Source organism: Alosa sapidissima, chromosome 11, assembly GCF_018492685.1.
Source record: "Alosa sapidissima isolate fAloSap1 chromosome 11, fAloSap1.pri, whole genome shotgun sequence".
NCBI lineage: Eukaryota > Metazoa > Chordata > Actinopteri > Clupeiformes > Clupeidae > Alosa > Alosa sapidissima.
The window spans coordinates 14,306,490-14,330,180 of NC_055967.1; the positions used below are offsets into that span (position 1 = coordinate 14,306,490).

General features: G+C 42.3%; 1 protein-coding gene across 2 annotated transcripts; it reads left to right on the plus strand.

Annotated features, from left to right (window-relative positions):
- Nucleotides 1-403: 403 nt before the first annotated feature.
- Nucleotides 404-23,490, plus strand: cry2 (cryptochrome circadian regulator 2). 2 transcript variants are annotated; one of them, XM_042109361.1, is made up of 12 exons: nt 404-729; nt 1,708-1,816; nt 3,852-3,994; nt 8,057-8,241; nt 8,829-8,917; nt 9,083-9,223; nt 10,279-10,590; nt 12,586-12,737; nt 13,041-13,243; nt 14,824-14,910; nt 20,236-20,483; nt 20,816-23,490. In XM_042109361.1, the coding sequence occupies exons 1-11, from the start codon at nt 572-574 to the stop codon at nt 20,475-20,477; spliced, it is 1,821 nt and encodes a 606-aa protein (XP_041965295.1). In that variant the 5' UTR covers nt 404-571; the 3' UTR covers nt 20,478-20,483; nt 20,816-23,490. The 2 variants fall into 2 exon arrangements, with proteins under 2 accessions (XP_041965295.1, XP_041965296.1); XM_042109362.1 differs by lacking the exons at nt 404-729; nt 1,708-1,816 and adding an exon at nt 2,553-2,593.
- Nucleotides 23,491-23,691: the final 201 nt, after the last annotated feature.

The window sequence follows — 23,691 nt, forward strand, 5'->3', positions numbered from 1 at the left end:
ATCCAACATTTAAACACAGGCTATAATCCCTTTACAAACAAATTAGGCCCATTTCAAAAGTGTGTGAAATGTAGGTTATGCATTGAAACCATGTGTGTTCAAGTAGCCTAAAGGTGACGGTCACTGAAAAATAAAATCCTCAAGCACTCAATACACAATGCTTTATTATAGGGTTAGACATTGCCACCACAGATTCCGCCTGTCTAAAGTGTTTGTTGGGTTATATTTTACTGCTGCCTTCACAGTGAAATTTCACTTTTCTAGTTCTACCGTTTCTTTACAGCCATGGCTACCAAACAAACGTGACTAGGATAAGTCTACACGTGCGGAGGAACCAATCAATGCGAGGCATATCACGTCGCTCATTTTAATACTCTGTACACGTGTCATTCTCTTGACCAATGAAAGAGAAGAGCGGAGGAAAGCCATTACGTCTGGTGTCGACTCTCCGTGACTGGTCGCTCAAACTCCAAGAAGCTTTAGCGTGTCAACGATATCTAAAATGAATACAGTTTGAGTAAAAGCATCTTATAACATCAACTGGATTACTAGCATGGACTAAATCGAAGTCATGGTCGTCAATTCTGTACATTGGTTTCGAAAAGGACTGCGTCTTCACGATAATCCAGCTTTACAGGAAGCCCTAAATGGCGCGGACACTGTACGCTGTGTTTATATTTTGGACCCGTGGTTTGCTGGTTCGGCGAACGTGGGAGTAAACAGATGGAGGTTTGTGAGCTTCTTTTTACGATTTAGGCAGAGCTGACAATTCACGTCCACGATAGATTAAATGTTAAATATATTTATTGCTTGGAATATAAGTGTAGCTTTGGCAGAAGCCAAATTTGGCATGGGTTGGCCTCCACAAGAAATAACTGGCGCATCCAACTGTTAGCTCCAAGCTAATGCAAATGAGGAGTTAACTATTACAGGATATGCATTTACTGAAATAATTTAAACGTACACGTTTCCTTTTTATTTTCTATTGTACAGTACCAGAGAGTATAGAAGTAACTTCTAACTTCTATACCCTTTGACAGTACAGCTAAACGTACGCTTTCGTTTGACTTGTAGGCCATATCAGCCCCTTAGCTTCAAAGCTAGGCTAATTCTAATATTAGGGCTGCTCTGTTGTGAAACTTGTGAAAGCAGCAGCGAACTTATAAAGATACATCCATGTACCATGTGATCCATGTACAAGAAAATAGTAAGTAGATGGCTGGTCAATACGGCAATGTAATTAATGACTCCTTCAGATTGCGGATTTGTTAAGTAGCATGCTATCATGCGAACGCATTTTGCTCACGCCAACTTACTTGTGTTTTATGTAACACCTTCAATACACAGTATTTGTGCGTCATTAATTTCAAGCTTATGCATGCTCACACGATACCATACAGTTGGGTCACACGTTTGTCCCAAATTTGTGTCACATAGAATGAATGTGTCAAAAAGCTCTTCTTAATTGGAAAAGTAATACATACACAACGCTATGATGACGGTAGTGACGGATTGTCTGGGCCACATGAGGTCATCCAAAGGGAATAACTACTAAGTCCATATATATACATTTATGTTTTGCGATCACAAATCGCCACCGTTAGCCGAATAACATGTTTGCCTCATAAACATGTTATTCAAACATAACAATTTCCCTCACGGGATCAAAAGAGTGTATACTATACTTTGTCCTGTACATTTCCTCAGGTTTTTGCTGGAATCCCTGGAGGACTTGGACACCAGTCTCAGGAAACTAAATTCAAGGCTTTTTGTGGTGAGAGGCCAACCAACAGATGTGTTTCCACGGCTTTTCAAGGTCAGTATTGTATATAATGTATAGAAATGTAAGGTTTGCTTCTTATTATTATGCAAGGTTATTTGCATACATTGAATAACTTTTAGCTTGTTCACTTTATAGTAGTTTTGATGCTGCTGTAAATAGAATATTATGAAACATTATGTTACATAGTTATGAAACGTTATGAGATGATAGAGGACTAAGGAAACTCACCTCAGTGGTAAACAGCACGTCTCATAAATCGGAACGATATTGGATCATTTATTTTACGGCTGGTCACTCAGCCAGAGATTGTCCTAAATGGCTGTTCCGTTTTATTCAGAGCCACTGGGCACAGTGGGCGAAATGCTCTGTAACCAGAAGGGTTGATGTAGGGAACATCCTCTACACTGTAGGTAATGGTCTCAGGGACATTATGTTAATATTATTTGCGGTCCCACATGGCAGGAGACATTTAAATAGCTAGAAGCAACGTGACCCATCCTGTCACCTTGAGCTTCCAAGCAATTAAACATTTTGTTTTCGTTTGTGTTGTTGTTCTGAGACTTCTTTTTTATTTGTGTTGCAGTGAGATGCACAGACATGTGTTTTTACATGAAAGCATTCACTTGTGAGATTCACTGCCTTTGTTGGTCTGGCCTGTCTCCATTGCCTGTAACTAGGAGAAGTTCTTGTGCTTCTAGAAAAATAATTGAAGTAGCCTTTAAACAGATCCTCATTTGAATTTCAGAGAAGCTGTGAAGGAGAGGACAGGCACTACATTCAAGGGCACTTTCATTTCATCACATAATTAAGGTGCTTGACATTGTTAAAATTTAAATCTAAGAAAGTAATATAAGGTCTTGAAAGGACCGAGGTAATGTTCACCAATTCCTCAGATTTCTAAATTGCTGTCAGGTCCTCACACAACTTTCTGGGCCACAGTTTTTAGCCCCCCGTCAGTAGAATGAGGTTGGACACAACACTGACCTGTTGAGACGTCTGACCAGCTGTATTTCTGGTGTCCACTGCTGGATACATTATTTTGTTGGTTGCATAGTCAGTAACTCTTGAGACGGATGACTGACATTATCTATACCTGTCAAGCAACAATGTCTATCAATTTTACTTTAAAGTAACTAAATCAAAAAGCCAACATCAACAAAATCTAATAGGGAAAATGGTGTCTGGGTCATAGTCACTGCTCATCCAGAGCGTCTGGTATTGCACTATTTCACTTTTGTTCAATGAGACAGAAAGGTGACCCTTTTTCATCATAATTTTTTAGCATAATTTGAACACACAAGGCATCCTAGACTCTTATCCAGGGTTATCCAGTATGCTGAAAAGTGATAATACGGGTAAAATACAAATTCTCACTTAATGGCCGACTAATGGCACAGGATGCCTGTTGTGGTTACTTGAGTAATATCCAACTGTAAAATGAACAGCAAAGTAAAAATATTGACTAGATAGACTGTATATGCCAGCAGTACAATGCAAGGGTCTTGTTTCGCCCTGAAGGGACTTATTTTCCCATGATGACCGGCGTTCTATACATTATCCCGCTTATTATACGGCTACTTGCCAAAACGAAAAAATAAACTCCATGATATGTCTCTTTACACTTATTTGTTACCGTTTCGTCGTGGCTTTTGCTGAGAAACAAATAGTTCGCAACACACGCTGAACTTGAATCAAACATTCTTTAGAACACAGCTGATTAACCGTCTGCTTTCACTTTTGAATGAAGTTCCAAGCACAAACTCCGTTGCCATTGACGGCGGTCATTCTTGTTTTCAGAGGTCCTTTCCCAAGAAATAATGACTGCTAGAACTTTGGGAAATCCCATTCAAGTCAATGGAGCGTTCTACTAGCATTGTGAAGAGCCGTATAATAATACACATTTAAAGTGTGTTGGGTCTGAGCTGAATTGCTGGAAGTGGGATGGAGATGAATAATTATTAAGTTGTAATTTAATGGTTTTACATTTAATCAGTTCCTCTTGATAAAGAAAAGACAACGAAAACAACTAATATGTGAAACCTCTCTGTCCCTCTCCTTCTCCTCTCAGGAATGGAACATCACCCGTCTGACCTTTGAGTATGACTCGGAGCCATATGGGAAGGAGCGGGATGGAGCCATCATCAAGATGGCGCAGGAGTTTGGGGTGGAGACGATGGTGCGGAACTCCCACACGCTCTTCAACCTGGATAAGTAAGTCTGTCAGTCATTTTTTTTTTTCAGGGCAGGAGCAGGCGTCCAGTCAGTTCTTCCAGCACTAAGCATGAGTTGAATACTATAGGATATATTCAGGTGGAACACTTCTCCACACTTCATTTTGTCTGTTGTGTATTGCTAACTCTATAGTGGCTGGTTCTGAAGTGTTGTACTTGAGAAAGTCACCTACATATAGTCCAGTATGCACACACCAGCTAAAACCCTACTACCGTAAGTGCAATACAAAGAAAATTGGAATTTGTAAGGTTTTGTCATGCGACTTGATGGAGGATTCTTCTAGTTGGAGGAATGTAAAGCATGAATGGAAAGGAAAGGGATTTAATCTTCGAAAGCCGTTGGCCTAATTGAAGCGTTGTTCTAGTACCTTTAAAAAGTTTCCCCAGACGGTGTTTCACTCTGCACTTAAATGGGGCACCTCACCACTGCCTTAACATTACAAAATCATTTACATATTAAAAACAGCTCATCGATGTCATATAAAGACATATAAAGAAAACGGTGGGAAACAAGGAAAAGGAAGTTGGCATTATGGTATTCATATTCCTATCTATATAAAGAAAGTTTCCTGTTCATTTTCTAAAATTTGTTTTGCTAAGGGACATTGTAGAGATTGTCTTGCACATTTTGCAGTGTTTTGCATAGACTTTTTGTGAATAGACCATGTATTAGGCTAATGCTTGTTTAACATTTACACATTAATAGTGTACTTAGTGTTTCCCATACATTGACTAATCTGTGGCGGGGCGCCACAAAATAAAAATCTGCCGCCACAGATTAATATTCTATGTTTAATTTAATTTAAATTAAATATAAGGTCAAATCCTTGCATTGCCATTGAGCTGCGCTTTTTACGCACGCAGCCTTTCCTTGCCCCGCCCCGCTCTCTCTCGTAACCCGCTACCACTCCTCTGCATGTGCATTTAACAAAACATTCACGATTGTTGAAGGATTGTTGTTGCCACATAGAAGCATTGCATAGAAGACGTCTTGCTAAATTGCTATTAAATCCACTTAGCATCGTGACCATGCTGCGCAAATTTGTTCAAAACTGCTGCATTGAAGTGAACTCTGCTAAGGTCTTATCACAACATAGTAGGCTACATTGAAGAGACTAAACTAAGTTAAGTTATGAAATCAAGCAGTATCTCAAAGCTAACGTTAGAATACTGTTTGGATGTCGAATTTAGCATGCTTAGCCTACTTACAGCTGCTTGTCAATTTCGTTGAAGGGCTCATTTTATTGACTCTGACACTGAATGTTTGCAAAATCCCGATGTAAATGGAAAAGTAAATAAAGCCCCCCCTCCCCCCATTGTCCAAGTCGGCTACCGCCACAAATTGAATCCAATTCTGTGGGAAACACTGCTGTACTACTCAAATAGTCTTTTACATTTTTTAGTTCTGGAGGGTAGTGGAACATTTGTTGATGCATTAATGGGACCCACTGTATGGAAGTAGGCTAAGTAAAATAGAGATGTTTCAAATAAGTAAGGGATAATGTATAGAACGCGGGTCATTATTGGGAAAATAAGTCCTGACAGGGTGAACCGGACCCCGACGCGCAGCCTGAGCGTGTAGACTAGATTTGAAAACAGCCACTGATGGTGCAGATTTGATGTTATAAGGGAGGCTGTTCCAAAGCTTGGGTGCTCTAACTGCAAATAATCGGTCACCCCTAGTTGACAGTTTACTTTCTGGAACAACTAAAAGTCCCAGGCTGGAGGATCTGAGGGGCCGAGCCGGACAGTAGGGGGTTAAGATGTGTTTTATGCATCGTGTAACCTGAGATCGCGAATGCTCTTTGGTTACAAAAATCAGTAGGCTTGTCACGCAACTGAAGCTTTAGGCTAATAAATAAATATTTGGCATGGACTGTTAAAAATAGAGATTGTCATTACCAGAAAAGTAATTAGCTTTTAATGGAAGAAAATGAAAGTTAAAACAGCATCTGCTGTGGTATTCAGTGTTTTGATTGTTCTGTGAGTGTGTTGTGCTCTAATGCCTGCGTACTTGTGCATGTGTATGTGTGTTTTCGTGTGGGAGACACAATTGAACGTTTTGCCGTGTTTCTCTGACGTGTCAATCACAATACTTAATTTCCATGAAAAATATGAAGTGTCAGTTGGCCAAGTACCTTGCAGGCTGCTGCTGAATGTGACGTATGGTTAAGATAGATAAGGCTTGGGGTTCCACGAGTCATTAAAAGGCTCAGTCGGGGAAATAAACAACATGACCTGCAGGGTGTAACGTCCAACAGCCATCGGCCGTTCAGCCTGTCAGGCCAGTTTCGTCACTCATATCACGACTTCAGCAGAATCTGAAGTGTTACACAGGCAAGAGGAGGATCTCAAAGTTCAATTAGCCTGTGATGATACACATGAGGAAAAGGCCAAAGTGAAAATGGGAGTGTACCTTTAAAACTGCTGATGGCAGTTCTATCCTTCAATCACACATTGCACACATTCTGTGTAATGCCCTTGCATGGAGGCTTAATCAGTACCCTGACGTGCAGCATGGCCTGTGGGCCTGTTTATGGCTATTGTGCTATTGGCACAGTTGAATGTGGTTCTGCTCTTTGACCTTTGCGGTGCCCCAGCTGCTGGCTGATCAATAATTGACTGTGGGGCTCTACGGGGCTGCTGGAGCTGCCTGGCCTGGTCACCCCGTGTCCAGTGCAGCTCTGGCTCCCCACAGACATGAGTCATTCACAGATGATTACACGCTGTTTGCATAAGTGTGTAAATTGCATCTGCGCACTCTTGACCTCACATCATCAGGAGAAAAGCGTTCAACTTAATCCCTGGGACCATGCGTGTGCTCTGTATCTTCATCGTACGCCCCCTGCCACCACCCCCTCTCTCTCGTGCACACTCATTTTCCCTCTCCTTGTGCGTCAGAAGGTGTGCACGCCAGCACAACGTTACATAAAAGCAGGTGCTCACTAGCGGCCCACGCAGTCGCTGTTGTCGTCGCCACCTTTCCGAGAAGGGGCACCTGCGTGGGCATCAGAGAGACGCCTCTCTCGCTCTCAGGCAGTCCGGGCCAACTGCTGTGCACTGGCAGTTGCAGCCACCCAGTGGCCGAGCGCCGCCACTGCAGGTCACACTGCCAGACATGTGACGGAGGAAAGGGAGGGGCAGTAAGTAGGCCGTGGAGTCCCAACTACTGACATGTGCTGGCAGGCATGCGCCGCCAGACTGCTGCTTACACATGGGAGCCTCCTGACTCCGGACCAGGGAGCCAATGGGAGGGAGCCGACGCTGGCTCAGTATAGACGCCTGTTGTATAATGTGAAGAAACCTATAAATAAAGATTGAGGGCTGTAACTTTATCGGGGTGGGTGAGCTTACCTGCATTAGCATGCAGTCATGTGCGTCTCCAAAGCATTGAATACTTTTTTTTAACATTTTTAGCCTTGTTCTTGTTTTCCCCCAATAAACTTTTTTTCTCTAGTCTGTTTGTGTGTCGATCAAGAAGGATTTAATTTGGCCTATTCAGCATCAGTGACCCAAACTATTTAGAATGGGCCAATAATATTAACTGTGCTGTCCGAGTTCAGCGAATCAGACTGCATCCATATAAAACTCTCAGACAGACCATATATCTTTACATTTGAAACACAGGATGCATTTTAATTGCTGTGGGTTGAAAAGATGCATTGCCTTACCTTGTATTTACATGACTCACGTTTATTGAAATAGGCCAATATGCCAAGATATGAAACACAAATGGGCCATATGTAGAGGGCTATGGTTCAGCATATGCAGGCCACAAAGCACACTCTTTACATTTATGTTGGATGTTGTACATTAAATGAACATCATGACATGAAGCAAGCAAGGACATGGTTGTAAATCAGCTGGTTGCCTAGGGCAACTGCTAATGTTAAGGCCAGCTGATGAATTGTTTTGTCATTTAGAATGCAAACTGTACTTGGGCCTGATGCATTTTCAGTAGAGTTTTCATAACCTGCTTGAGTGCGGGGTGGTTTTCAGGCCATGTGGGTCTGTCTCACCTGGGGTGCTTCCTCCCCGACAGGATCATCGAGATGAACAACAACCGGCCGCCGCTTACCTTTAAGCGTTTCCAGGCCATCGTGAGCCGCCTGGAGCTGCCCAAGAAGCCACTGCCCACCATCACGCCCGAACAGATGGACAGCTGCCGCATTAAGATCGCGGACAACCACGACGAACACTACAGCGTGCCCTCTCTAGAGGAGCTAGGTGAGCACATTCAGCCACTCAACCATAACCATAACCAACCATAGCACATTCAGCCACTCAACCATAACCATAACCAACCATAGCACATTCAGCCACTCAACCATAACCAACCATAGCACATTCAGCCACTCAACCATAACCATAACCAACCATAGCACATTCAGCCACTCCACCATAACCATAACTAACCATAGCACATTCAGCCACTCCTAAAGGGGTTTAGTAGCCAAGCAACCCCAACCCTAACCAACCACAGCACTTTCAGCCGCTCCTGAAGTGGGCAAGCTACCTCAACCTACTGCAGCTCATTCAGCCACGCCTAGTTGGTGCAGCAGCTGTGCCTTTATGTATAAAACTGTCTTTATATAGTATTTTATTAGTTATTGGGGAATTGTGGCGCCCACAATGTGTATTATTTTATATATTTAAAAAAGCTGGCATACTGATTTCAAGGCTAACAGTAGGCTTATGAAGTGTATACCTTTACTGTTTTATGCAATATCAGAGAAAGAGTTATGAAGTTCATGCTTTACTGATGTTCTACAGATGTAGATTTCACTAAGGGTCTGTGTGTACTGTATTCTCAGGGTTTAAGAATGTAAGTCAGGCTGATGCAGTCTGGAAAGGTGGTGAGACTGAAGCCTTGGAACGACTTAACAAGCATTTAGACCGAAAGGTGAGTGGTCTGGACTGTTACAGATCCTTTGCTGAGCTGACTTAAGTTGTGTTCCTCATGTTGTTTGCTAATACAGTTTGCTAATTGCTTGTCTTTTCCCTAAAACAAATCCTGTACCATATCATTAGTGAGTCATGTTTCCTTGTGTTTGATGTGATTCCTCAGGCATGGGTGGCCAACTTTGAGCGACCACGAATAAACATGATGTCGTTGCTGGCAAGCCCCACGGGGCTAAGTCCCTACCTGCGATTCGGCTGCCTGTCCTGTCGAGTGTTCTACTACAACCTACGGGAACTCTACTTGCAGGTAGGGTAACTTTTATGTGTTGACCGTCATTATGGCCTCAAACATCACAAACATAGGTTGTGTTGTACTAAACAATCATGCTACATTATCCCAGGCATGTTTATAACAGTAAAGTTGTAGTGTCAGAGGTGCTTCTTAGTGTAGCTTTTGCACGTCAGTGGACAACAGTCAAACCTCTGTAGAGAGGATAGCATTGCCCTGCAAAACTTTAAACTAATTGACCAAAGGTCATGCCTTCAGTCATCCCAAGTTCAGTGATGTAATAGTTTCAATTCCTGCCAGTTAGATGTTCGGAGGTATGAATGTTTCCTATTCTCTTGATCTCTTGCCATAGAAATTAGCCAATGTTCCAGTCCAAATACAGATTATGCACACACACACACACACACACACAAAATGGCAGTCTGACTCTTCTGTTGACTTGTTCAGTCTTAGACCTATGACCAAAAATGCTTTCGGGCGAGACACCCAATTTACTCACACATTTATGGCTAGAACATGTATATGGATAGAAGATCAATTAATTTAATCAATTATGTATGTAAAGGTCTTCAGACCTGATTGTTTTTTCTGCATTAATGCAGAAATTGCATTATCCCCAAGGCCTACCTCATGCACTGTATTTTTGCACATATCTAACATTTTGTACAGAATACACATAGTTTACATCCAGTGTGAGTTCAGTTAGATCCATCACTAGCCGTGCTATACTGTAAATGCAAAATGTCTTTCATCCTCCCCCTCGTCCTGTAGATTTGTGTGTGGTGATGGTGCTGTCACAGCAGAAGCAGCTCAATGGCTGCAGTTTAAATGCAGTGTTTAGACATATCTGTCTTAGTATGTTAGTACTTCACACCACACTGTGGATCTCTGTGAGTTCTGACCAGTCATGGCACCAGCCTTCTGTCGATGGCCATGTTCACCTAGTGGGATGTTGTGCCTGTGCGGTAGACGTGTTGTGCTGCCTGTGTGGTACAGTAGACTTGTTGTATTGTAGACACCGTGCTCGTGTGCGTGGTGTGATGGTTGTGTTTTTCTCACTTGTCTTCCCTCAGCTCCGTAAGCGCTGCAGTCCTCCGCTCTCTCTCTACGGCCAGCTGCTGTGGCGGGAGTTCTTCTACACGGCGGCCACCAACAACCCCAACTTTGACCGCATGGAGAGCAACCCCATCTGCGTGCAGATTCCATGGGATCACAACCCGGAGGCGCTGGCCAAGTGGGCCGAGGGCCGGACGGGCTTCCCCTGGATCGACGCCATCATGACCCAGCTGCGGCAGGAGGGCTGGATCCACCACCTGGCCCGGCACGCCGTGGCCTGCTTCCTGACCAGAGGAGACCTGTGGATCAGCTGGGAGTGTGGTATGAAGGTAAGGAATGGGATTTGAAAACCACTGCTGTAGTTTCATGGAACTCTTAAGGTTGGACTAGGTGTGCTTTGGCAAACAGTTTGGCGACTGGTCTGGAGAATTGCTGAGAGTGAGTAGACTCTATGTGCCCGTCAGCATCTGCCACCATCCCGCCTTTTGTCACCATCTGGAGGTTGGACCTGACCGTTGGACCTGACCTGAGCCACTTTATATCCTGAGTTATGGGTGTTTTACTTGGATGATGCGCTGTGTAAATGCCTTAAGTGATTTGGTATGCATTGGCTTGAGCACTTGTGTGCATTCCCTCAGCTCAGAAGTATTTGAGTGATGAAGTCTTTTCACAGCAGTCCATGGTTGCTTTTGTAGGCAAGCAGTACACTGGCTTGTATTGGATATATGAAATCATTTTAGAAGCTCTGGCTTAGAATGTCCTCTCAACACCATGTTGTTGTAGCTATGCAGTCTCAGTCTGAGGGATATTGCTTTCTGAGCACCTAGATTTCCGTTGCGCAAGTAGGGATGTGAATTGCCACAGAGGCGATGATACAATCATGATATTTGGGCCATGATCTCACAATATCATTGTGATTGTTTGCATCTTTCAAAACAGCAAAACAGGTAAAATGCATTATAAGGTAAAAAGCATTCAATTCATCTGACTTGAATCTTCTCATTTGACTCTGTGAACAAAATGTATGAACACATAGTCAACTCTCGCTCTTATAAACACATACAGTGAGTGCTCTACACAGTGAATGGACTGTTTTTGTGAGTTTCTATCTTCCAGTTTTAAGTGGTAGAATACATAGCAATCATACTCATGTACAAAGTTGATCATTCTGTGCTAACTCAGACAAGGCTTGTGCAGATTTTGTCTATATCATGAATGGGCACCAAAACCAATGTCTCTAGAATATAAACTTGTTTTACCTATTTGGTATCAATCATTATTTTCTACAAAAGTACAATAGTTTATTAATATGAAGTCCTCACAAATAATTGGCATGAATACAGGGGAAGGCAGGTTGTGTTTTTTTAGTCATTTTCAAAGGTTTAGGTCTACAAATAGGCAGCACAGACATCCACTTGCTGGCTTTATGTTTTGTAAATAAATGTGTGATCAAGTAATGCACCTGACATATATTACTGTGATTGGGTGATTCCTTACTTAATTTACTTTAAACATGTAACTTGTAAATATACTAACATGTCAGAAATTACGGTCAAATCAGTTTATTTATTATCATCTGTGATTATTTCAACTTTATAAAGTCTTTCAAATGAAACTTACATTTGTAATGCTTGTTGGAAATAAGTCATAGTTTGCACAGAATGCTTATTAGATCTGGGAAGTCTGACCATGTCAGGCCCTTAGACCTAAGTTTGAACTGGCTTGCTTAGAGATTTTGCATTGAACACTTAATGATTCATGTCAGTTCACGTATTGATCACACTGTTTTTTACTTCTGGCTGTGTGTTCAGTTAAGCATACCGTACTATAGCTACACCCATAATACTATTCTGTTTTCGTTTGAATCCGAAACACGTTTGTTACGTTTTTGTACCTCTCATCTACACTATTCCAGCATGAACAATTTGAAAAGGATGTCGGACCCATATTTATTAGAAAAGTCCGGCTTTGCGTTTTAACGTGAACAGAGAATGGTAGCACCTTTCCAAGAAAAAGAAAGCCTAAAAAGGTTGAACAGCTTAACATGCTACTGATTTTTGGGGTCAGCACTGTTGGCTGTAACTAAAAGATTGTTTCGATTTACTGATTCCATCACATGCTTTTGCTGTGCCAGTGTCACGGTTGCTAGGTACTAGGTAATGCTGTTTCCCTGCCATTATGCCATTGTACTCACTAGGCCTAGCTGTGGAGCTGTCATTACCTTTGGTGTAATTATTGCCCCCACTTTTCCTCATAAGACCTTGCTGGTGTCTGTTTGAGGTAAAGAGTGGATCTGAATGCACGTGGTTCTGTCTGTTGGTCAGGTGTTTGAGGAGCTGCTGCTGGACGCTGACTGGAGTGTGAACGCGGGCAGCTGGATGTGGCTCTCCTGCAGTGCTTTCTTCCAGCAGTTCTTCCACTGCTACTGCCCCGTGGGCTTCGGCAGGAGAACAGACCCAAGTGGAGACTACATCAGGTACGCAAAGCACAGTCCGTTTTTTGCCAGTAATACCTGCTAACCGTTGTACTCGTAGTATTTGTACATGCCAGTGTGCTGGGGGGGGATCTTCACATGACCATTTGCCTTGAATATTGATTTTAGGATATAGTTAAAGCTAGCTACCTACTTAAAACAAATCTTTAAAATGTCTTTAAAACTTGTGTAATGTCACTTTATGGTCTTAGTCCAATCCACCAGTTCAAAGTGCCGTCTCCATGCTATTCTGTGAAAGGTATATGTGATACTATGAAGCTTAAGAATTACATTTGCCCTGTGCAGGCGCTACATCCCAAAGTTGAAGGACTATCCCAATCGGTACATCTATGAGCCCTGGAATGCACCGGAGTCTGTGCAGAAAGCAGCCAATTGTGTGGTGGGGGTGGACTACCCCAAACCCATGATCAACCATGCTGAGAGCAGTCGCCTCAACATAGAGAGAATGAAGCAGGTCTACCAGCAGCTCTCCCACTACAGAGGCCTGAGTGAGTGTTTCCCTACACGCACACATGCACACCATGAGATTCATCTAATATACTGTAGTGTGTTTGGCAACGTTGTACAGAGACTATAGATGCTTTCAGATATAACCTCCGGAGTATATGCGGAGCTTTGTCAAACGGAGGTCTGACCCTTTGGGTGATTCAGATATGATGCTAACATTATACGGTCGTATGTGTGAACGACACTGACGCACATGAACAGAATCTCTGTGTGGTTGAACAGGTTGAATGTGGTTGAACACGCACATGAGCAGAATCTCCGCATGTTCTTCGCTTTATTCAGACAGAAGTTAATTTACATAATGTCGGAAATACTAGGAGGGGAGCAGTAGAACAGCCGGCTAAGTTCGGACTTCCAAATGACCGTTTATGTTGTTCAGATAGACGGTTTAGAAAACCGTCAGAAACCGTTTAACATCCGCAGAACCTCCGGTCTTACACGTAGGTCTGAATGCAGCTTATGTGTTTTCTCCAAGCTGCAACTTACAAATACATAAAGGCTTTGCTCTGCTTTTTCACAACTGTTATTAATAAATGGCCTTATGTGAGGCAAAAGGCTATGGCCATGCGTCAGAGGCTAGTTTTTGAAATGATGCTCAATGTGGCTCTTAGTGAGAGACCCTTTCTGCTGTTCAGAGTGTTTCCATCTCTGCCATTTAGTCTTTGTGCTGTTCGGTTGGAGTTCTGTCAGCATGACCCTATTGAAGTAATTTACACGGCAGGATCCTTTTGATCACAGCAGTGCCATGAGCCGCAAGCATGAGGAAAAAACACACAAGCGTACACACACACACACACACTGTTCTGCCATGTCCAACGGAAAATTAATTACCGGTACCCATTTTTCATTTAAGCAATAAGCCCTGAGAGACCCTAGGTTACACTGTTAGGCACGACGTGTGAAATCAGTGTAACCTACGGACTCGAGTGGCTTATTGCTTTTCTAAAATGGTTACTACATATATCTGGCAAGATTTTATAAAATAAAGACACAGCAACGAGAAATGTAAGGATTTATTCATGGACAATCATTCTTCCGCCAAAAAATATATTTCCTCTGTCAGAATGGTTGCTAAGCAACGTCGAGACGCAACAACTCTAACTTTTGTATCAATTTGTGGAGGTGCAGAAATATAGAACCAAATGCGGTCAATGTGTAGGGCTATGCTCGATTTTACAATGGCATAGAACGCGATTCAGCCAATCATAATGAAGGACCAAAACTATCCGTTTTAGAATATATTGTTATAGTCTGTATTGCTGGATTAATAACAGCTAAAAGACACTGGTTGACTTGAGCTCAAAATTATTTGGATGTAAATATGACCTATTATTATTATTATTATTATTATTATTATTATGCAGTCTATGTGCTCATGTAATAATAACTGCAAATCATTCACCTGGTTGTTTTCAGGTTGTTTTCATTCAGAACAGTTGGTAGGCTTGTGGGCAATTGTGGCCTGCTAAAAAATGAATAGCTTTCTTGCAGTCTCATGAGGTCAGACTTACACATTGAGCTTTTTTCTTTTTCTTTGCTTGCATCTCTCTCTCTCTCACAGGTCTTTTGGCGTCTGTTCCCACCATCCAAGAAGAGGTAGAGCCCTCGTTATCAGATGACTCTCAGGCCAGTGGCAGCAGCACCACTGGTAAGAACAGGAACACGTGAGGCCCAGTGTTCATCCGTAACACAGCAATTGCACCATTGTACAAAATTGTCATCAGTGTTTAGGGAATTCTGGGAAACTTAGACCAGCAGCCATTACATTTGATGAACATATTTTTTATATTCTCTTTTAATGTATATTATTTACATCTCTTTGTTTGTATCAACAAGTTGTAATAGCTCTTGAAAGCTCCGTGTATATAAAAACTTCAATTCTGAAAAATGGCATTGTAAAAAAGTAGAGAAGGTCAAATGTTTGAAATCCATTGCTATGCATTTGTGCTATCTGTTAATCATGCCATCTGTGCATGCACTGTTTACGGTTACTTATTTTCAAGTGTATATGAATGAAAACACACTGAAAATAAAGATTTGGGATTTTAAGGGTAACCGTGTACCCACATATGTTTGCAATGGTTTTCTCAGGTAAATGATGGCCATGCATGAGTTCAGTCTGGAAACTCTAGCTAGGGCTGCTAATTATGAGAGATCCCCTGTCTAGCTCTGCGTAGGTTAACGGGCATCCTTTCACTCATGGCTTTATGATGGGGTTTTTTTGTGTTCATCAACAGCAGTTATGCAGCAGTCACTGTTAGATTGGATGCATTTTCATCTAACAGCAGCAGCATCTTTAGTAGATGTAGTCCGTTTAGCTAAAACAGAACTTACTACCATGTCATGTACATAAATAAAGCTCATAAGCGTGTTTAGAGAGTTTCCTGACTGAACTACAAGTCAAAGACAGTTTGTGAAGCCAAGGAAGTTAGGATAGACATTCAAGTGATAAGTGAACACTGTGCAAGGGCATCAGATGTATACTGTAACTTACATTCTGTGCATTCAACACCAAAACTGAAATCATGTCATGTCATAAACCACTCCCTAACTCCCTTGCGCAAACAATAAAGTAATATTATTGGAAATGGTACAACCTGTCTATATGTCTTAATTGCATAGACATTTCAGGTCATGAGAAATGAGACTAGTCGAAATGGTTGTGTCCGTGGGCCCTGTATTGGATGATTTTCACACACAAGTTTGGCAGCTAGTCAGCAGCACAGTGTTGCACTAACATAGTTTGAGGCTGTATGTGAAATAAATTAGCCAGTAGCACACCATTCTTTAGCCATGAGCACAGCCATGCTTCCTTCACCCCTTCACCACAGAGGTGAACTAGTGTTTGCTGGGTGAAAGATGACTGGTGGAGGGTATACAGTAAGTCTGCTGATACAGTGACGTTAATAGCAGCTCCATGGTTGAACTCTAGCTCATGGAAAATAAACTGGTGCTTAGAAGTTAAGTAGCACCAGCCCGTATACATGGAACGTCACGAAAACATGCGTGCGCAACCAAGAGGCAGAAACCACCATAGAACAGCAAAGATCAATGAAAAAGAGCAAAAGAATAAAATGAGTTTTTGTGCTGAAAACTGCACCAAATCGAAATCACGATGGTTAGAGAATGTTAAATATGTTCAATATCCCTAACGGCATGCATGTCTTCGCCAAAAATGACAAAATACGATGTTATATTAATAATCCAAATGAACGTCAAACTTTGAAATATAGTCTGAAATGAGATGTTAATATAATTGAGACAACAGGGGTATACAAAAAAATCCGATTGTAGCTTACAGCAGCCAACTATTTAGGTTAAGTTTATAACGTTGTGGTCGGCCACCAAGCGTCTTCTGCCTCACGGCTGCGCGCGCATCTAGTTTTGTTGGTAAACGGGAAACCCGTGTATATCACTTTGCATTGTCGTTCTTCAACCGTATGTGTGGCTGTGGTGCTCTTGTTACCTTTTGTAAGCCATGTCGAAACGGTGCTGAATTAGCTGTGTTGTGTGTATGGTCTTTGAATTGACCCTTCCTCTGAGAGGGCACCAGGATGTTCAGCAGCCCAGTAGGTGGGACCTCAAATCACTGCCAATTCAATGCCTCTCCAGGGTAGGTAGCTTCAGGTCACTCAAGTTTCCAAGTCAGGCCCAAGAGTGTCTTGGCTATGCCAACCCCACCCAAAAAACTCTTTTTTTTTCTTTATTACATGTAAAGTTGGAATGTGAAGAACACCTCTTGTAGACTTTTTGTGGTTGGTTATGGTGAATCCTGAAGTTGAGCTTACCTCTGGATACTCAAGCAGTTAGTATAGTAGTAGTATACTCTTGATCCCGTGAGGGAAATTTGGTCTCTGCGTTTTTTTCCCAGTCTGTGAATTAGTGAAAAACACTCAGCACACAGTGAGGTGGAGCACACACTAATTCCGGCACAGTGAGCTGCCTGCAACAACAGTGGCACTCGGGGAGCAGTGAGGGGTTTGGTGCCTTGCTCAAGGACACTTCAGCCGTGCCTACTGGTCGGGTTTCGAACCGGCAACCCTCCGGTTACAAGTCCGAAACGTTAACCAGTAGCCCACGGCTGCCCCCAGGTGCCATGGGATATTAATGAAACCAGGATACCTTGTTCAGGTAATCTATTTTTTGTACCACTAGGTGCCATTTTGTTTGAAAACAATCAGTATGGAGTAGCAGTATGGGTACTCGTGGGCCATCCTACCCATGGGTGGAGTAGATGCAAGTCAGAACTTCTAATTTGAAGGCCGTATGTAACATTTTTTTTCAAAGCATGAACTAGCAGGCCGTTTTAGGGCTGCCTGCATTTTTGTGAGTTCAGCCACGGAATATGCACATAGGATCTCCAAGGGCCATTTTCAGAGATAAAATAGGAACCATTTTTCTTAGCGGCTGGGCCGAGCACTGGGCCATTCCTATAAACATTCAATTCACCCCCACAAGTTCCTGAGTTGAAAGGTGGCCAATGTCTTCCCGACTAGCAAACATGGCAGTTCATCAACCCTACCTTCAAATTGGTATGTAGAGGGCTACAGTGTAGTAGGAAAGTTACTACAGAAGCCAACTCAAGTAGCATGAGAAGTTACTACAGTAGTGCAGAAGGAAGTGCCTCTCCGCTGACAACCAAACAACAGTTCAGATCAGGGGCCTGTACCACGAAGCGGGGTTACTGGCTTATCTGGGTAACTTCGAGAGTAATTTGATCACGTGTGGCGTAAGTTCCCGATTAACCTGTACTACGAAAGGTGGATCGATTTTAACCGAGGTATGCTGCCATGGCAATTTACGCTGCATCTCAAACCTGCTCTGTTATGTAACCCGAGGTTTCCGTTAACCACACCCTTTATAAGTACCACCCCTCCACTAACAAATCGAGCCTATGTCGGCGTGCCTGGATGATACGACAGCGGAGCGCAAAGCGTGAGGTGCTCTTTTCGAGGGGTTTTAGAGACCGCCATATATATATATATATATATATATATATATATATTCTCTATGAAGATATAGATGGTCAGTCGAGGGAATTCGTTATCTTTGTCAGATGATCTAGGCAGAAGTCTCTAATGCCACCCGTCATAGCAATGCCCTTACGTGGACATTAGATGTTTTCCATCTAATCGGTGATGCTGAACATCTGAGCAAGAATACTGTATGTCCGAAAATAAATCGGACATAGGCCTAGCCTAGCCTACAGTATGCTGAACATCTGAGCAAGAATAGCCTAAAATAAATCGGACATAGCCTAGGCCTAATAAATTAAAATCACCATTTTAACAAACTTGTTGAATTGAATGTCCTATTACTGTACGCTGCACATAAAGGCTACACGTTTCCACAGCACCAGAATTCGACCGAATGCCTCCCTCAACCCCTTCCACAATCGGCCTTCCACTATTATTTGCGATGGCCAACTCCTAAAACACTCCTTACAGTAGCCTAGTGTTCAAAGAACCTTTTTCTTGTTAGCTGTAAAACAGAGGCCAAGTGAAGGCTATAAGCATACTAGGCCTACATGTTTTCATAATTAAGAAATATTAATGCAAGCTATAATAAACCTACTATTCTGAATAATGTGTTTGTGTTTCATTTTCACCTGCTGCCATGTGCGTTTGGCAATGGTGTTGCATCTGAAATGTTCACAGGACTAGGCATAAACTAAATCAGTCAATGGGGGCTACTTAAACATCAATTATCCTATTACTGTAATCTATATGCCCACTTCTAAATTGTGTTGCATCTGTAGGCATTTCTATGAACTCAAAATAGGCAATTTAATTATTTCAACTCATTTCAGACATTCCGCAAGCTATTAATCCTCCGCAACACATATTTGAAGAACATGTGGAAATAAAACTTTACTTTTAGGCTACCCGATCTGCAATACGTTGCCTTGCTTTGTTCACTGCCGACGTATTTGATTTTTGTCGTAGAGTGGGTTTTAATTTCTCATAACTTGGCATAATAATTGTGCATTCCTCATCCGTAAAATAAGGTGATCGCGTCATCATTGAAAGTGGTGATTTGCACTGCAACCCGCCCCTTTTATGTGAACGCGCACAAACTCCAATTAGGTTAACCCCGGCTCAACAAATCAACTTCATAATCAGCGTCGTAGTACCGATTAACACCACTTAAGATAACCAGGTTTTGTCAACCCCGGTTTAAGAAGTAAACCCTGGGTTACATCTGGGTAGGTTAAGCTCCCTTCGTAGTACAGGCCCCAGGTGAAACTGGATGTCTGCGGTATCTCTTGTCACCTGTTTCTCCCAACACTTGCTTCTACATTCCGAGAGTGACTGAAGCCCTATATTTATCCCACCAGAGTGAGGGCTGTCATTTCTCCTGGAGGTGTCTGCAGCTTGGGTACTGTTGCTCTCCTCAGCATCCACCACAAACCCGTGGAACACCTCTCTTTCCCAGGCTACCACATGGCTGGTCATGGGATGTGCGTGTCCAAAGGGAGACTGGACACCACCAGCATGTCCCCCTGTTTCCCGCCGTGGGTAACCATGTGATTGAACCCCTCGTTTTGCCAGTGATCTTCCTTAATCACCTATCCCAGTAGTTTTCAACCTTTCAGGGGAGTTCTCTTTCTGGAGGCCATGGAAAATTGCAGCAACCTACTTTTGGCTGTTGGGTAATTGTCCCACAGAAGACCAGTGCTATCTTAGTGGACACAACAATCATCTACCACATCCATCACTTTTTTGTAGAGAAGTGCTCCTGGGTGCTGATAAGTCAAGATGGTGGCAGTCATCTCGGTGTTAAACAGTTTTATATAGCACTACTACAAACTTTGTTCTCTTTGTTAGGACCCAACAAAGTTGTGTTGAATTTTCTTACCTCTTTATTGCCTCTTGTCCAAACAAATTGCCTGATTAGAAGTAGCTAGCACATATTTTGCATTATATGTCTAATAAGATGCAATGTAGCCGTTTTGTGTTCGTGTGGTTCGCAGGTGCAATGTTAAAATGCCAGAGAACCACCACCACCACAATGGTCACAACAGAAGCTACGCCAACAGTGGTCACCTCATCAGCAGCAACTACCGCCATCGCCGCACCTGCAACAGTCATGTGTCCAGCTGTGTCGGCGCAGCCCCAGAGGAAGAGAGGCTGGCCCACGGAGCTGCAGAGTACCCAGGGCTGCTCGCAGTCCAAAGTCCAGCACATCAGCAAGCCCTCCACCAGCCAGGAGTAACCTCCGGTACTGACCTTCAATACTCTGTAATGACTACCACAAATTTACTTTACTTTGCTAAACAATGCATCTAATTATATGATATATGTCTACAGACATCATGATACATCTTATTAACTGCTTACTGGACCATAATGATTAATTCTACCATTCTGCCGTCCCGCTTTCTATTAAGCCAAATTCAATCCTCGGCTGTGTACTTTGGAACCATTCCATTAGAATATCACCACTGGAATATCTACCATGTCCTCGTTTACTTAGCTACTTAGTAATCAGTTATATTACTAAGTAATCAGTTGTATGACTTCAAAATGATTTTCCCCTTGGTCTGTGTTTAGACACATATCAGATGGCGTCCCCGAGAAGAAGCAGGAGGTGTACTGATAGCAGGGGTGGCCTGCGATGAAGGAGGCCTTTATGGGGGCGAAGAGCGGATCCTGTCGTCTTGTGGAGGTGTCCCCTGATATCTGACACACTGCACATCCCTCAGATGAGACTCGAAGGAGAGATGCCATGCCATGCCATGCCTTGCCTTGCCTTGCCACTCCACGCAGCTTGTGTTGCATTGCAGAAAAAGATCAGCAGCAAAAGCAGCGCCTGAAGAGATCACATCAGCTTTACCATTGCCAATTGGACTCTGACTGTATGGGAACAGCTGGCTAGTGAGAGCTGGTGCCTTTCTGGCTCCTCTTCTCTTGGCTGTTACCCTGATCTGCTCCTGTCCTGTAGATTCACCCTGATTATGTGTCTGATGTGTGAATTTGAACTGGAGGGGATTCCCCTTATAGCCGTATCAGAACCCCTTTGTGGCTATCGCTGTCTGACTGCAGATTACACTGCCGTTATCATGCTGTACACAACTTCAGCTAGTTAACATGAGGCAATGGGCTTCAGGTCAAGCAGCAGTCGTCAGAGCAGGTTCTTGGAGATGGAGTGATTGTTGAATCAGATTCTGGCAAAACTAAAAGCGGACAATCTGGCAATAGTTTCGTTGTAACCAAAGATTTTTACACTGGACAACTATAAGTGGAGGTAAGACTAGTCCGAACGTAACGGAAATAAATCCCTCCAGGATTTTGCGATCTTGCGTTTTCGCAAATTCAAGGATTTTCCTCAATTTCCTGCGAGTTGCAATTTTCTCTTATTGCCAAAAAGTATTTGAAACACTGCAGTGCAATATTTTGGATTGAATGTATTTTATTTAAAGGGGCCATGTGTAGAATTATGTAGGACTTGAGTTGTCTTGAATGCATCATTAAGTTTGCAATGGTGCTCTTCCATTGACTTGCATTGTATTGCACTGAGGTACAAAGTGGTATTACAACAGTGCGGTCTGAGCAGGGTCTGAAGCTGGCTGTTTAGCATGCTAGCTTTGGTGGATATCTGAGTAACGCAGAGCATAGCTGTTTTTGAAATTGCATCAGAACAGTTGTTTCTTCACATTCTGTTGCTCTAGGTCTTGTTTGAATGTTTTAAGACTACACTTTGCCCATTTAACTCAAAATCCACACTTACAACTGTTGATTTCGTTCATTTTGGCCACGGTGATCTCCACAAATCCTTGCAAAATCCTGAAGGAACTGAAATGTTTTTTTTTTTTCTTTTTTAAGATGACAGAGGTCCATGTTGAAGAAGAATTTTGAACCTTTTTAATGAGATTTGCAAAAAGACAATTGCATTTAGCTCCTAACTAACGGGGTAATCTAGATGTTTAGTACACATTTGCAGACAATCCTTCAAAAACATGATCTCAATGAAATTGCAGTTGTGTTTTGTAGCAAACTAGTGTTGCACTCTGTCCATGAAGTATGCACTATACAAATAAAATACTTACTTACTTACTTACTTACTTAACCAACATAACCCAACTGCAGTTCAACCGATATTACCTTGAAAGCAAAATTAAATAATATATATTTATGACAACTCATTGAAGAAATGAGTTTTGCAATCAACCTCTTTATTTATTCTTGACATGTACAGGCTAAATACCATCATTCTTATTGTGAATAATAGTAACATTTTTGTTAGTACATTCAGCAGTCTGCTGGGCTGTAATTGGACCTGATAAGTTGCAATGTTGTAAAGAGGTCGGTTAGCTGAACCCGAATGCAAAATGCACTAATGCCACAGCAATAAGCAGCAGCCAACCCTAGCCATCCACTTAGGCAATGTGTTCAAAGCCAGTCTAAAAGTAAGATATTTCTGCCAAAATGTTTTAAAGAAGCAAATCTAAAATTTTGCCAGGAGTTTGATCAAATAGTGATAAAATAAATTGACCAGTACCTTGTCCAATAGTCACTCCCTCAGAAAATTCCAGAACACCTCTGATGTCTTGGAACTCTCCATCAGCCGCTCACCAAAACATGTCATGCCCATTGCAGATCAAATCAATAAAAGCGTACATAGCTAGAGACATACAATCGGATAACTTTAGCTGTACAAATCAAACATGTCAGTTCAAGCGCAGCGCTTTCAAGGTTGAATATGTAGTTTCTTTGCTCTGTCTGTAAGTCTGACGTGTCTGAGGTCTTAGTCAGATTAGAGGTGCATGCATTTGCTCCGAAGCTCTATCAAAGAATTCCTCACTCTTTGGCCTCCAAACCCAGCACTGCACTAGTGGTAGGTTTGGTGTGCACCTGACTCGGAAGGAATATCTAGCACATGCATGTGCCTGTCTCTGTGTCCTTTTTGCATTCTCTAGCCCTCTTGTACATGAGCCCCCTTCAAACTGGGCCTCGTCACTCGCACAGCACTTTCACATAAGAAGCATCGCAGCAGTTTGACAAAGTACATGCAAATGATATCATTCTCATTGCCATACCACCCCCTCCCTAAATACACCTTGTCCTTGACCATCAATAGCTTTGAAATGGTCATCATTGTACATTCCATGCAGATGTGTACACTTAAAGTCTTTTGTTTCCTTTTAAGCTTTCTAGAATACTTTTATTTATTTTTTTGTATTGTACAAAAGAGTTTTATTTTCATTAAAGCGCTGATGGAATTGTGACCTACTTTGTCTATAGGCAGTAATTTATGAGAGCCTTCACACTACATGCATCAATCTGCATCTAAGACCATCTATGGGATATATTATATATTGCATCCAGTATTTTTTTTCTGTAGGATACAATATATCAAATAAATTCCTTAAAATTTGAAAATGTTGTAAAAGAGTTTATTTTTTCTTTCATTCTTTTCCCCCCCATGC

Bases quoted from the DNA above. Each gene is read 5' to 3' on its own strand.
- cry2 (XM_042109361.1), top strand. From the start codon at position 572: ATGGTCGTCAATTCTGTACATTGGTTTCGAAAAGGACTGCGTCTTCAC. The intron at 730-1,707 runs GTTTGTGAGCTT...ACATTTCCTCAG, and splicing joins GTGGGAGTAAACAGATGGAG to GTTTTTGCTGGAATCCCTGG. The intron at 1,817-3,851 runs GTCAGTATTGTA...TTCTCCTCTCAG, and splicing joins TGTTTCCACGGCTTTTCAAG to GAATGGAACATCACCCGTCT.